This window comes from Cryptomeria japonica, chromosome 8, assembly GCF_030272615.1.
Source record: "Cryptomeria japonica chromosome 8, Sugi_1.0, whole genome shotgun sequence".
Taxonomy (NCBI): domain Eukaryota; kingdom Viridiplantae; phylum Streptophyta; class Pinopsida; order Cupressales; family Cupressaceae; genus Cryptomeria; species Cryptomeria japonica.
In genome coordinates this window covers 32,503,050-32,518,891 of record NC_081412.1, presented here as the reverse complement: position 1 = coordinate 32,518,891, position 15,842 = coordinate 32,503,050, and the positions used below count along the sequence as shown (strand labels likewise).

Sequence of the window (15,842 nt, the reverse complement as noted above, 5' to 3'; positions counted from 1 at the left end):
TGTGAAGTTTACAATGACATCGAGGCAATTTACTTTAATGACAAAGATAATTTGTCCTAATTTACTTTAATGACAATGACACATCATGTAGCATCTTTATTTACTTTAAGGCAATTTACTTTAGGACAGTTCATCAAATTATAGGACTAAAGGAAAACAAATCATGCAGCATCTTTAATTGAGTAGGAAACTATCCTTTCAATGGCAGCTCAGGAATCTTCCCACCTACTACTGTGGACCCATGGACACGAAATTTGTGTGTGTTAACGTATTCCTCACTTCAACATGTTAACCTGAATATTAAGGGAGCCAAAGAATTTCTCCACTTTTATCGCTTCATATGGTAAGGTTTAACCTGCTGATATATTAAACTTTTGACATTAGTCTGTGACTTTTCTAGATTTTTTATTAGTTTCTGTTGAAGGCAGGATTATTTACCTATCTATTAGATTTCTTTTGTTGGTCAATAGTATGGGAATTAGAAAAAGATTTTATTTTATAGTTTCAAATGCATCTCATGTTCACATGTCTTTTCAATCAAAGAAATGGGACTCGGACTCGGCAAGGCCAATTCGGACTCAGACTCGGACTCGGGACTCGGCGTTAGACTCGGCTCCAAACTCGGCTAGACTCGGGAAAGTGAAAAACTCAAGAAATTTAGAGATTTTTAAAGATTTAAAACTTGTTTCAGGCACCCTTTATTGAATACACCTTAAAGACACAATAACATCACATAAGCATAAATACAAATTGTAGCTGAAGGAAATAACAAACATAGATATAAAAATATTGTCAAATGTATACAATATTACAAAACTCATGGAATAAAAAATCCATGTCATCATATGATCATCATCAAATGTTTCATACAAATACCAAAGGTAAATACAACTACAAGCCTATGGCTCAGAGGAGCCTACACCCTCTGGCCCTGGCCCCCTGCGAAGGCGTCTAAGGTAGGTCCTGGATGATTCGACAGCCATAGCCACTCCCCGTGACACCATGCCATGCTCACCAACATCAGGAACATTCGTGTCACTATCTGCCTCTAAAACTCCTGTCTGTGCTCACCAACATTAGGAACATTCGTGTCACTATCTGCCTCTAAAACTCCTGTCTGTGCTCGTGCTCTCTGCTCCTCCTCTGCCATGGCTACAGCCTCAACCTCTATATCTACCTGGTCGATCCAATCAGTGTCAGACTCGGAGCTTAAATTTTCCCTACTTCTATCGACGCAATTTCCCCCATATTTTTTGACAGGGGTTTGGGGGCAGCGCCCCCAAGGTGGGATCAGGGGCAGCGCCCCCAAGGTGGGGTCAGGGGCAGCGCCCCTTGCGCGCTCCCTGTCGCGATACAGGGCAGGGTCGAGGGGCAGCACCCTGCGAGGCCAAAAAACTTATTATTTAATAAAGGTGTTGGGTGTTATTTTTCTATTGGCTGACATATTGTAACCCTAATTTTTCTCATTCTCAAGTGAAGGTTGTAGTGAACAAAGACGATACCATTCATTTAAAAAAAACTTTTTAAAATGTATTTTTTTTGTCATTTTAGTAACCCAGCCAGTAGCCGAGTTTGAGGCTTGGGACTCGCCGAGTTTGGCGAGTTTGAGCCAAACTCGCCAACTCGGCGAGTCTGGCGAGTTTGCTCGCTAGACTCGGACGAGTCCGAGTCTGAGCCCCAGAGACTCGGCGAGCATGACTCGGACTCAGACTCGTCGAGTTTAGGCGAGTCCGGGCGAGTCCCGTTTCTCTGTTTTCAATATAGATTAATATAATTCAAATTTAACCAAAAAATCAATATATTAAAAAAATAGAATGAAAAAAATCATACATAGATGGTGGATGAATTGAAATCAACAAAATAAATGCAATTGTTAAATTGTAGGTAGAAATAACTTCCAAATTGAATTATTTTACCACAATCTCATATCTATAGCACTATTAATTGTCATTCAAAAAATTAATAGGGTTGACAAAAAAAATCAATATACTAAATAATCAAATGAAAAAAATCATACATAGATGGTGGCTGAATTGAAATCAATAAAATAATTGTAAATTGTTAAATTGTAGGTTCAATTTGAATTTTATTTTCTCAGCTTTCTAATAAAAACTAATAGAATGAGGCATACATGATATTTTTACAATAATTTAAAATGAAAAAGTAAATATAACTATAAGATATTTTTTCAAAATTTTTAATTCTATGTGACGATTAGTTAAAGTGATGAAAGAAACTGAATACAATGAATGCATAAGTATTCTACCTTAGAATGAACTAATAATATCAATAGAATATATTGTCATGAGTTATTGAACATTAAATATTAAATTATAAAGCATAAATATGTAGAAGACAAAAGTAATTAACTCTATAATTATAGCATATATCTTCTTTGTGAATATTTTTTAAAAGGTTGTCTTTAATTTGAAAAATGAATATCTCTATCATTAGAATAATTTTTTGTATGGAACACACTGAGAAGAAATACAATAAAATGAAAGGCGGCCTTAAAAAAAGGCTGCACGTGAAAAGAAAAAATAATGGAACTAAACCTAAATAGCTGAACCAATCAGCTCAATAACAAAGTACATATCTACAAAAAATTTGTGCAACTATTTGATGCACTTGATATCTCCTCGCTGAAGCTGCAAAAATTGATACTTAATCTGATCCAACTGTCTTCTAATATGAATACAAACCTAGTCACCATTCTTCTAAATTCTAGTTTTGATATTTGATAGGTTGAAAATATTAAAAAGTACCTTGAACAATATGTCATTCTGCTGAAGGAAATAAAGTATCATAAGTTAGCACCTAAAAAATATGTGTAAAAAAACAAACACAATAAGTAAGGGCTATAGAACGATTTGTGTATATTAAATTTAATGATTTAATTGCAAAGTTTGTTTTGAAAAGTCATATTTGATAAACATAAAATTTAAATTCAAGACTGTAGACTTCGCCCGTGCGCATCTTCCACCCACTTTCCAACCTGGTTTTCCATTCAAACGGAACAATGCCAATTTCAATAATGTTACGCATATAATCTCATTACCATATGCCTCCTCCTATCCTGCTCAAACCTTGGGTACAAATTCGGTTCAACTTCAGGTAAGTTACATTTTAATTTGGTTGATTTTTTGAAACCCCTCTGGTCTGCAACTCGACACAGAACATTAACAAAAATGCACACACGCAGAGACTCTCCGCATTCAATTAAACATAATAAATCAAATTACATTCTTTTGAAATCTAGAGACAAAAAATGCACACATTGACCTTCAAATTTGGATGCCGTCCAGGCTAAAGGCCCAACTCCCCTCTTCATTTATACATATCCATTTCTTAAGCCTTTTAACCAATCCATTTATACATATCCTCCCCTGCAATTTATGAAACATTTTGCTTATTTATGCTTCCACACTTGCATAGACGTCAACACGGACAGTCGCAACTACATCTGACAAAATTCTATATAAATTGATGTGTCCATGCCCTGTTTGGCAGATGCCCCTGCATCAGTTTTACCAATTCTGAGTATGTTAGTCCATGTCGTTGCAGGTGAAACAACTGAAATTTTAAGATGGAGAGATACTTGGGGGACTTATGTTTTTTGGTTGCGTTGACATGGTGTTGGGTGACGATCAGCTGCAATGTTGTGTGCTTAAGGGAGGAAAGAGATGCCCTCGTTGCTTTCAAGAAAGAGATATATCCTTCACTTAGATTTAGTTCATGGAATGGGCTTAATTGTTGTGAGTGGCGTGGGTTGAATGCAGCCGAGAGACATCCCATGTCATCAAAATTCATCTTTCTCAATTTTCAGTAAATTCGATAAATCTCGATAAAGATTCTCTGACAATTGACGCTGAAAATTCAATAAATCTCGATGAACATTATCCGACAACTGGCATACTTTCTCCAGCACTGTTCAAATTGAAGTATCTGGAGCATTTGGATTTGAGAGCCAATTTCTTCAGTGGCATTATACCGGCAGGTAAAGACACTTCTAATTAGCATCATTTTTTTGTTTTTGAACTAATGATTTCTCATTATTGTAATGAAATGTGTTTTCTTGGTCTTCCACATTCAGAGCTTTCTAGTCTACACCGACTCAAGCATGTCGATCTCAGCTTCAGTTATTTTCAAGGCCAGATTTCAAAGCATATATCCTCCCTTCACAACTTGACTTATCTCGACTTGTCTTGTGCTGGTGCTGATCTGGATGGTAGTATTCTGTGGCGTCTGGGAAATCTTTCCCAACTGCAAGTTATAGATCTTGCTACAAAGATTTACCTCGAGGACGAGATTTCATATAGCTGGTATGATTGTGGACCTGTCTATAGTCCCAGTTTGAAGTGGACAGAGAATGTACGAGGGTTAAAGCATTTGTCACTACAAGGGGTCGAACTGAACATGGCGGGGAAGCAATTAGAAGCGCCACTTTCTAGGCTCCATAATCTCCACCACCTCAACCTCAAAGACTGTGCTCTGTCGGGGCACATCCCCAATGCTTTACGAAACCTCACCTCGCTCTCCCATCTCCATCTTGGCTGGAACGAGTTTACTTCCAGGTTGCCCACATGGCTGGAAAATATGACTGGTTTAGTATCCATTCACTTTGACCGCTGTGACCTGACGGGGCCATTTCCTTCGAGTCTTTCCCGTTTGCCTCATCTGAAAGAGATTAAGTTGGTCGACAACAAAATAACTGGAAATATAAGACAAATATTGCCATGTGAAGCGTGGCCCCAACTTAGCAGATTTAGTCTATCCGATTCCAATGTTACATAGGGGGTCTCATTCCTGCATTCCTTTCAACACAATTTAGGCCGCAAATTTTGGATCTCAGCAACAAGAGTCTTTTTGGAAACATTCCAGCTTGGCTTGGGGACCTTCCAAATTTGGGACTTATTTACCTGTTGCATAATAACTTGCAAGGTGAACTCCCTTCCAGCGTTAATATAAGTCACTATGACCGGATAAATTTGGGTCATAATATGTTGACTGGTTCTGTTCCGATTCCTTCTGTGCCTGCATCAGATTTGGAATTGTTGGACTTGTCTCAGAATAGATTCACCGGTTTTATCCCAGTGGAGATTGGTTCGCTTCTTCCTAACATTGAGTTCTTGTTATTCTCTGAAAATGATTTAAGAGGTGATATTCCTACTTCCATCAGTCTTCTGCAAAAGCTACGGGATTTGGATCTATCAGGTAACAACTTTGAAGGTAAAATACCATCAAGCCTCACCAACTGCACAGCTTTGAAAAGACTAAATCTGGCAAACAATAAATTAAGTGGGGAGATTCCATCTAAGATAGGAAGGCTACGCCAACTCGAAAAGCTTCATCTCAGTGACAACATGCTACAGGGAAACTTGCCATCTGATGTCCAAAGCTGTAGGAAATTGCAGATTTTAGATATGGCCAATAATTTCTTGTCTGGGAATATACCTCTTTGGTTAGGTCAGCTTTCTGATTTGATGATACTTGTTTTAAGGTCAAACAAATTCCATGGGTGGATACCACATGCATTAGGCAATCTTTCAACTCTCCATGTCTTAGATATCTTCCACAATAATTTGACTGGTGCTATCCCACCAGAACTGGGGAAGTTGACAGGTATGATGGATGGAGAAGCGGGAGGATCAGAAATCTTAAATGGTCAGTCCTCTTATGGTCGTTCATATTATTATAAGGAAGAGATCAATGTGACTAATAAAAGATTGAATCTAACCTATGGGGATTTTGTTCTATTGCTTATAACAGTCATTGATCTCTCTTCAAATCAGCTTTCAGGTGACATTCCTTCAGAAATTGGCAACCTTAAGCATTTACATGTCCTGAATTTGTCAGGTAATAGTCTTACAGGAGAGATTCCAGTAAGTTTTGGCTTGTTAGAGCAGTTAGAATCATTGGATCTTTCAAATAATAAATTGCGTGGAAGAATCCCAGGTCAGATGGTACAACTTTCCTTTATGAGTTTCTTCATTGTGTCCAACAACATGCTCTGTGGAAGAATCCCATCAGGGCGTCAATTTTCTACATTCAATTCCACTTACTTTTCAGGGAACCCCGGTCTGTGTGGGTTTCCAGTTGACAAGAGATCATGTAGTTGTGAGTACAACTCATCTGCAGGTATGCCACCGGTTTCCGAAGATGAAGAGGAGGAAGAGGAAGAAGAAATCCCATGGTATTGGTATGTAAGTTGGATGGCAAGCTTTGCTGTTGGATTCTGGGGAGTGTTTGGAGTCCTTTGCCTAAAAAAGAAATGGCGTGTAATATACATTAGAATCCTAGATGGGTATGCCGTAGGTCTTCTGAATATATTGTCACTCAGAAAATAATAAATAGTAGTGTAGAGAGGCATTGCCTTCATATGGTCATAGATAGATATGTCATGGGTCATTTAGATAGATTGTTTGTATTATAGATAGATTATGTGTAAGAAAATAATATGATATGGACACTGTCTTTTATATGATATGGAAAAGGAAAAAAAATAGTGGTGTAAAGAGGCATTGCCTTCATATAGTCATAGATGGATATGTCATGAGTACTATAGATAGTTGTCTGAAAGAAAATAATATATAATATTTCCTATTTAAATAGGTAATGTCTCTCCTATGGGTATGGAAAGAAAATAATTTTAAATATATTTTCACCGTTTAATGTTTAAACTTGTTATGGCTTCGGAAATGAAATGCTTGTTTGTTTTTATGTTTTTGCATAGATTTGAAATCACATAACATGAACAAGAAGGAAACTACAATAATATGCAAACTGAAGATTGAACTACTGCTGATAAGATGTTATTTTCAGAATCAATAAAATCAAATACATGGCAGATTATCAACTCACTAATTATTCCAGCATTATTGACATAATACTCCAGCGATCATTTTCAATCTTGCTGCTACAGTGACATGAATAGTACCCACGTGAATAGTAACTGCGTGAATAGTACCCACGTGAATAGTAACTGTGTGAATAGTACCCACGTGAATAGTACCCACGTGAATAGTGGTGCGGCAATTTTAATTTGTCTTCAATAGGTCCAATATCTTCATAAAATCATCTCCTCAAAATGGCATAAGCATCGGACAAGTAGGAAAGAAGATATGAACAAACATTAAATCTGCCTATAGCTGGAAATGCATCCAATCTGCCTGATAATGAAGCTAATAGCAATGGATTCCAAAGGCCGGCCAAACCCCAGGGGAATGACGTCTAGAATGTCACAAGAGAGGATAGACGTCCTCTAATGCCAACAATGGATCTGCAACTCACACATACCAATTCTTCTCATATTCAACATGCTGAATGAAGCCACAAAAGCTTCCTTTTATTCTTTCTCCAAGGGACGACCCAACTCACTTGAGCAATGTGGGATAAAATATGTGCAATATAAAACATATTAAAATATTCACTTATGTCTCCCTTGGGTGCCCCTTTGATTTGCACACATCCCCATAAAATAAATATTAAATTAACACTTTAACATTTTACAATTAAATTAAATGTTACTTTAATAACACTTGAGGCATTAAAATATATTAGCAATCGGACTCCGAATAGCGCAAGTGATAGCTCGTCGGAAATCTCTCGCCGAGAAGTATCGAACCCAATCACCAAAACTAGCCTCCGTTGTGTCTTGCTGACTTACTAAAAATAGTAAGTATGCCTGAAACTAAGTAAATCAACTCCGTTTTGGCCCAAACTGGAAATGACTAGGCCAAAACACTCCAGGATCCCCTTAAACCCTTCGTTAGCCCTCAGGACCATGTAGAGATAGGCTAACGCACATACACTTGGTCAATTGCTAAAGTGGGGACATTACAGACACTCGACAAGTTATGCTTCAAACCTTTAACATACAAGACATTCTCAACTTTAGTTTCTCCACCATTTAAGACAAGAGTACCTACACCTACAACTCTTGCTGAAGAGTTACCTCCAAATCTGACTTTACCTCCATTCATTCTTCTAAGGGATTGAAATTTGTTCTTGTCAAGAGTCATATGTTTGGAACAACCACTATCAACATACCAGATATCTTTCACATTTTGTGCTAAAAAGGTAGTTTACATAACTAAAGACATTTCTAAACTTGGCTTTTTCTTTTTCCTCCAAACATTGACATTCTTGTTTGCTTTCCCTTTTGCATCCATCTTTTTAGATTAATTTGTCAAAAAATTCTTTTGAAATTTTGCAGAATGACCAAGGTTATTGCACTTATAACAAACAAAATTATAATTCCTCAGAGGAGGAAAAGGATTTTTTTTCACAAAACTGAAATTTCTTCTAGGAAATATTCTGCAATTTACAGCCTTGTGACCAAAATAGTTGCAAGAAAATTAGTAACTATGAAAGTAAGCATTTTTTATATCTAGTCATATGAGCTTGTCCAGTATTAGAAAACTTATTGAAGTTACTATTTCCGTTTTTAGGAATAAAACCAACATTAGGCTTTTGTTGTTCACCTTTAGAGGATTTAGAACATTGACTTTCATCATGACCAACTCTAGTCTTGTCAAAAAACTGCTTTTGAGAACTCAACAGACCATCTAGTGTCATGTTACTTTTCTTAAAAGTGTTCTCATTACTAAATTGTTTTGAGGATTTTTCTAACTTTCTCAATGAGACAACTTCATTTTCAATATTTTCACAAATAAACTCCTCATCCTTGAGTTATTTTCTAAGATCTTCTATTAGTTTTTCATCAACCTCTAATGCAATAGTTTTTTTAGAAAACTTGTTAATTTCCTCTTTTAGCATTACTTTCAGACTTTGTTTCTTCTTTCTAAGATTCTTAATTTCATTGAGGGTAGAAATAAGTTCTTGTTGCAAATCAATTTCAACTTCTTCCTCATTTTTAGACAGAGTTTCTTCTACAACCATGAATAGGACTTCATTGTTTAGTGATTCTTCTTCACTAGCTTTTGACGAGTTGCTTTCTTCTTTTCAATAGAGACTTCTTGCCTTTCTTCAAGAATTTCTTCTTGTTGTTTTTATGTTCATTTCAATAACAGTTGTCCTCTTCCTTCTCATAAATACATTTTGAAGAAAATGTCTTTTATTTCTGTAGTTAAAACAAATTAAAGACAATTTGTCTTTAAACTTACTAGAACTTTTCCTAGATTTTCTTGCAAAATGAGCTTCTTCACCATCACTTTCTTCCTCTGAATGCTAGATGCAGGACTTTTCTCTTTACTCTTCTTTGAGACCTTGAAGGAATTTTCCCTTTTTGAAGAAGCCTCAGCATTCATCCTCATTTCATAAACTGTCAGGATCCCATACAACTTATCAACTGTAAGCTTATCAATTTCAACCGTCTCTTCAGTCGTTGAAACTTTAGCATCAAATCTTTTAAGGGAAATGATCTTAAGATTTTTGGAACAACTTCTTTATCATCCAACTTCTCTCCCAAACCTTTCAAATAATTAACCACTTCATCAACTCTTAAGAAATATGTTTCTATGCTCTCATCCTCTCGCATTTTGGGACCTTCAAACAACATTTTATGTGTTCAAAGTTTTGCATTTTTAACCTTCTCGTCCCCTTCGTAACCATTCTAAAGTATTTCCCAGATAGCCTCAGCAGAGTCACAATGTATGACTTGGACAAATTCTAGTTCTGACAAACCACACAAAATGACATTCATGGATTTGGTATTATTTTCAAAAGCCTTTTTTCTATTAGGATCTATGGGTCGTTTAGAAGGAGGTGTGTAGCCATTAACCAGACTCATGTCAAAATCAAAACCTAGAGACGTGATATATGTTTTCATCCGAACACTCCAAAATGCATAGTTCAACCCATCAAACAAGGGAGCTATGTTGGTTGTTAGACCTTCTAGGGGATTCATATTAAACTATCAAGATCATTTCTTTAGGCTTTCAAGCTTTGATTGAAGATCACCTACTCTGATACCAAATGTAAATCAAAACACAGATGCTGAGAGGGGGGTGAATCGGTATTTTAGAAATTTTTACATTCAACTAGAGCCAAATAAAAGAGCTGACAAATTAACACAAGAAGAAAACATTTTTTTTCTTGTGGAAAACCCAACTGGATAAAAAACAAATTTTCTATGTCAGTAGCTATTGGATGGAGATCCCAAAGTCAATCTCCTCCAAGCTATTCTATTGCAACTACTCTCCTGACAATTAGGTGGGGAGATATATCTATTGGGGGCTGACTGGGCTCAAGGACAATAAACTCCAACATGCTTTACAAAACCTCAACTACATGTCCCACCTCCAGCTTGAATGGAACCAGTTTACTTCCAGGTTGCCAACATGGTTGGGAAATATGACTGGTTTAGTATCTATTCAGTTTAAAAGTCTAACTGTTGTGACCTGATGGGGCCATTTCATTTGAGTATTTCCCATTTGCCTTATTTGAAAGAGCTTAAGTTGGTCTACAACAAAATAACCAGAAATATAAGACAAATATTGTTATGTGAAGTGTGGCCCCAACTTATCAAATTTACTTTGTCGCATTCTACTATTACTAGAAGTTTGCCACCTTGCATTGGAAATTTGTTTTCCCTTCAATACCTTAGTCTCCCATACAACTCATTAAGTGGAGATATGCCAGCTTCGCTTGGTTTGAATCCATCCTTTATTTATCTCTGACTCTCATCTAATTTGTTGAGCGGCAATGTGCCCTCTGAGTTGGGTGGGATTTCCTCTTTGGAAGTGCTTTACTTAGACAACAATCAGCTTAATGGCAACATTTCCAATTCTCTTGGATATCTAAAATCAACTTTCTATACTAGTTAATCAGGCTCACAACAATTTAGAAGGCTATGTTTCTCTTCATTTCTTTGGAAATGCTACCAGGCTTGTTCAACTCGATCTTTTTGTTTTGTTGGAATCATTTGTTGTTGCACCAAAAGCTCGAACTATCAATGCTCACTACAAATGCCAGACTTAACTCAGATCGGCAGGAGGCTCACTGTATTGTCATGAATCCAAAGGTCAATATTGAACGCCTCACTGACAAGGGGATAGCTCACTGCCAACAATCCCCCCTCAATGTGACCCAAGGGATTCGAACCCGTGACCCATGGCTCTGGTACCAATTGTTGGAATCGTTTGCCATTGCGCCAAAAGCTCGAACTGTCAACGCTCGCTACAAATGCCAGACTTAATCTAGATCCACGGGAGGCACTCTGCCATGTTAGGAATCTTGAGGTCAACGTTGAATGCTTCACTGACAAGGGGGCATCTCACTGCCAACACTTTCCAACAATAAATTGACTATTCATATTGAGCCCAAATGGATACCTCTAGTGCAATTTGAAGAATTGGGCCTGGGTTCTTGTAATATTAGGGTCTCATTCCTGCATTCCTTTCAACACAATATAGCTTGTGGTTTTTGGATCTGTCCGACAACAGTCTTTTTGGAAGCATTCCAGCTTGGTTGGGGAACATTTCAACTTTGACAAACCGTAACCTGGCCGACAATAACTTGCAAGGTGAATTCCCCTCTAGTTTTTATATAAGTCGCTATTATCGGATAGATACGCATAATAATTTGTTGATGGGTTCTCTTCACATTCCTTCTGTGCCTGCATCAAATTTGTTTTTCTTGGACCTGTCACAGAATAGATTCACCGGTTTTATCCCAGTTGAGATTTGTTTGCTACTTCCTCATATTGAGTTCTTGTTATACTCTCAAAATGATGTAAGAGGTGATATTCCTGTTCGATTGGACTTTTGTAATAGTTGCAGGATTTGGATCTATCAGAAAACAAATTTGAAGTTAAAATACCATTAAGCCTCACCAACTGCTCATCTTTGAAAAGACTAAATCTGGCAAACAATAAATTGAGTGGACGGATACCATCTAAGATAGGAAGGCTAGGCAAACTCGAAAAGCTTCATCTCAGTGACAATATGCTTAAGGGAAATTTGCCATCTGATATCCAAAACTGTTGGAAATTGCAGATTTGAGATGTGGTACATAATTTCTTGTCTAGGAACATACCTCTTTGGTTAGGGCAGCTTTCTAGCTTGATGATACTTATTTTGAAGTCAAACTACTTCCAAGGGGAGATACCACATGTGTTAGGCAATCTTTCATGTCTCCATGTCTTAGATATTTCCCACAATAATTTGAGTGGTGCTATCCCAATAAAGTTAGGTAGATTGACAGATATTACTGCCAGACAAGCCGAAAAATCAAATGTTTTAAATGTTCGGTCCATTTATGGCCTTCCTTACTATTATAAGGAAGAGATCAGAGTGAGCAACAAAGAATTGAACCTACCCTACGCCGACTCTGTTCTTTTACTCATAATTGCTATTGATATTTCTTCAAATCAGCTTTCAGGTGACATTCTTTCAGAAATTGGAAACCTTAAGCATTTACATGTCCTGAATTTGTCAGGTAATAGTCTTACAGGAGAGATTCCAGTAAGTTTTGGCTTGTTAGAGCAGTTAGAGTCATTGGATCTTTCAAATAATAAATTACATGGAAGAATCCCAGGTCAGGTCGTACAACTTTCCTTTTTGAGTTTCTTCATTTTGTCAAACAACATGCTCTGTGGAAGAATCCCAACAGGGCGTCAGTTCTCCACATTCAGTTCCACTTACTTTTTAGGGAACCCCGGTCTGTGTGGGTTGACAAGAGATCATGTAGTTGTGAGCACAAGTCATCTGCAGGTGTGGCACTGGTTTCCCAAGATGGAGAGGAGGAAGAGGGAGAAGAAATCCCGCGGTATTGGTATGTGAGTTAGATGACAAGCTTTGCTGTTGGATTTTGGGCAGTGTTTGGGGTCCTTTATTTGAAAAGGAAATGGTGAATAATATACACTCGAGTCCTAGATGGATATGTCGATGATCTTCGAAATATTGTCACTTAGAAAATAATGATTAGTAGTGTAAGAGGCCTTCTCTTTATATTGCCATTGATGGATATGAAACGGCTATTATAGATAGATTGTCTCTAAGAAAACAATATATAATATAGTAGTGTAGAGAGGCAATGTTGCTCATATGGGCCTGGATGTCATGTAAGTTTGCAGTCTGTAAGTTGATAATTTTCTAAATATTGCAAGCCATCTTTAATATTTCTATTGAAATCCATCATATCTCTTATGAATGTATTACAAATAATAGAGAGAAAAATATTACAAATTATTTTTTAAATATATCTGAAGTTCTTATAGACACTTTTATAGAATGTTAGAACCATACAATATATTATAAGTTTTACTAGATAGATGAAACCTTAATCTTAACACAACTGTCCAATAAGATTTATTATTCAAATCTATATCCTCAAGAAGAGGAGATACAAGACCCCTCAAAAGGCATATCTAATGGCACTACACCATATGAAGAACAAAGTGGGGAAAATAAAACTACCTTGTTAAGAGCCTAAAATTTAGAAACTGAATTTAAAACAATTTTTCTATAGATTGAGATTAGACAAAATAAAAATAAAAATTGTTGAATGATAAATAGAATAAGAATTTATAGACTTTCAAAAGATTTGATGAACAATGAGCATTTAATTAAAGATCACAAAATAGTTCTCCTCATTGTGAAGTCAACTTAGAGAGGTGAAGGAGATAACTTTAATTGATGAGAAACCTTTCTATTTTGAACTCATGAGAGAATATTAATATAAATTTTATTAAATTTATTAAATATTAATATTGATAAGGAAGTTACGATTTTGAAGATTCAGTTAATATTTGAAGAGACTATATTAAAATTTATTCTCTTTAAATTGGATAATTAATTCAAATTAATTAAAAAATAAAAAAATAGTTAATTATTTATCAATTATAGATAATTACAATAATAATGATAATTAATTAATGAGTAAAATAATAATTTAATGTCTACAAGATGCATGCCAAAGTAAACAAGAAGTCAATTTGTAAATTAAATATTTTTTAGCACAAAAATGATATTGAATGTATTCCCAATGCAACTCTATATGGAGTTGCAAAACATATAAAAATAAGCAATGAGTAGTATTTATTGATATTTTAAGACAATTAGTAATTGTCTTTCATTGATGATGTCAAAAGGATTTGGTCATGTACAAGAAATATTTGACTCCAAAAATATTTTGATAGAGTGTTTCTTTCAAGATAGAAATGGCTATATGAATAGTCAATAAATATTAGTGACATGGATGTACTTTTTGATTGATTGCATACAAAAGAAGATAAAAATATATGTAAACATGGTAAAACATGTAACATATAAAAGACAATATAAAATCTTAAAAACATATATTATAAGGTTGTCCTCAATATAAACAAATAATAAAACAAACATAAGAAAGCATTATACAAAGTAAAAAATCTCATTATATGATAAACATGTAAGCATATAGGTAAGACAAACATCAATGTGCATTAAATATTATCTCCCATACAGACAAACGATTAAGACAAACACAACTTAAAATATAATAAAAATCACACAAAAATGAATATATATCATAATAAAGATCTTAATATAAGCAAGAAAGGTCATAGAAATAAAATATAAATATAATGAAATTTATAAAAAAATATAATCATACATATAAACATGACAATTAAAATATATGTCTTTTCTTCATCTTTTCACTAAACAGATTATAAGAAATTCATCCCCCTCATTAGTTATGGTCATTAGGGAGAATATTAATGCATTCACTAAGTTCATTTAGATGTAAAAGCATGGATTAATATGTATATTGAGTTAAATTATATTTAATTTTTTTTTAAAAAATTCTTTTAATTAATGTAAAATATATAAATTGGTTTTATTTATAATTCTATTGGATAATAAGATGATTTCAGTTTTGTATTGTTTTGACAAGAAAATTGCATCTTTATATTACTATTGAAATAATATTTATATATTGATAATAGTAATATTATTTTATAATAATGCTTAATAGTTGACAATAGTGATAGGTGGAGATATCTGATTTATAATACTAATTTTAAAATTATAAAATTATAAATATATTTTGAACATTATCAATGGTGCATATTATTAGATACACTGGCCCAAGAATCCAAATTTTATTACTTGAATCCACAAAGAAATATTATACCATTTTAAAACAATCTTGTGATTTTCTTTCTATTTAGACAACAAACTTTATTGTTAAAATGTGTAGGGAAATTGTTATAGCATTTCAAAAAGAATCTTGAATATGTGTCAATGGGCCCTTGGTTTGTTGATGAAAGTGAATGGTTCTTAATGAACTTTCTCATGCTCTTGTATAGGTAACAAAATCAAATTTGTGGACAAACCACAACCATAAAAAAAAATTCTTAATATGCCAAAATATTTTATTTTTAATAAAAAATATTGAATATATCAAAATATTTTGTTTTTTATAAAAAATCTTGAATATGCCAAATCATTTTGTTTTTTGATAAAATCACCTTTGTTTTTTATAAAAAAATCTTGAATATGCCAAAACATTTTGTTTTTTAATAAAAACATATTGAATATGTCAAAACATATTTCTTTTAGCAAGATGACAACATTATAAGATTCTTTTCCAATTTACACGGCAAACTTTAACCAATCTTGTATAGTTCAAAAAAAATTATTGAAAAAAATCTTGAATATGCCAAAACATTTTATTTTTTTAATAAAAACATCTTCAATATGTCAAATCTTTTAGTAAGATGACAACATTATAAGATTCTTTTCAATTTACAGGGCAAACTTTAACTAATCTTCTATAGGGCAAAACATTTTTGTTGTAAAAAATCTTGAAAAATATGTCAAAACATATTTCTTTTAGTAAGATGACAACATTATAAGATTCTTTTCCAATTTACAGGGCAAACTTTAACCAATCTT

The 15,842-nt window shown here is 34.5% G+C and overlaps 1 protein-coding gene across 1 annotated transcript; it reads left to right on the top strand.

Annotated features, from left to right (window-relative positions):
• Window positions 1-4,065: 4,065 nt before the first annotated feature.
• Window positions 4,066-6,347, top strand: LOC131034603 (receptor like protein 23-like). Its single transcript, XM_059210136.1, has 2 exons — window positions 4,066-4,666; window positions 4,795-6,347. Exons 1-2 carry the CDS (start codon window positions 4,066-4,068, stop codon window positions 6,345-6,347), a joined length of 2,154 nt encoding a protein of 717 aa, XP_059066119.1.
• Window positions 6,348-15,842: the final 9,495 nt, after the last annotated feature.

Bases quoted from the DNA above. Each gene is read 5' to 3' on its own strand.
- LOC131034603 (XM_059210136.1), top strand. From the start codon at position 4,066: ATGTGTTTTCTTGGTCTTCCACATTCAGAGCTTTCTAGTCTACACCGA. The intron at 4,667-4,794 runs GTTTGCCTCATC...AATGTTACATAG, and splicing joins ATTTCCTTCGAGTCTTTCCC to GGGGTCTCATTCCTGCATTC.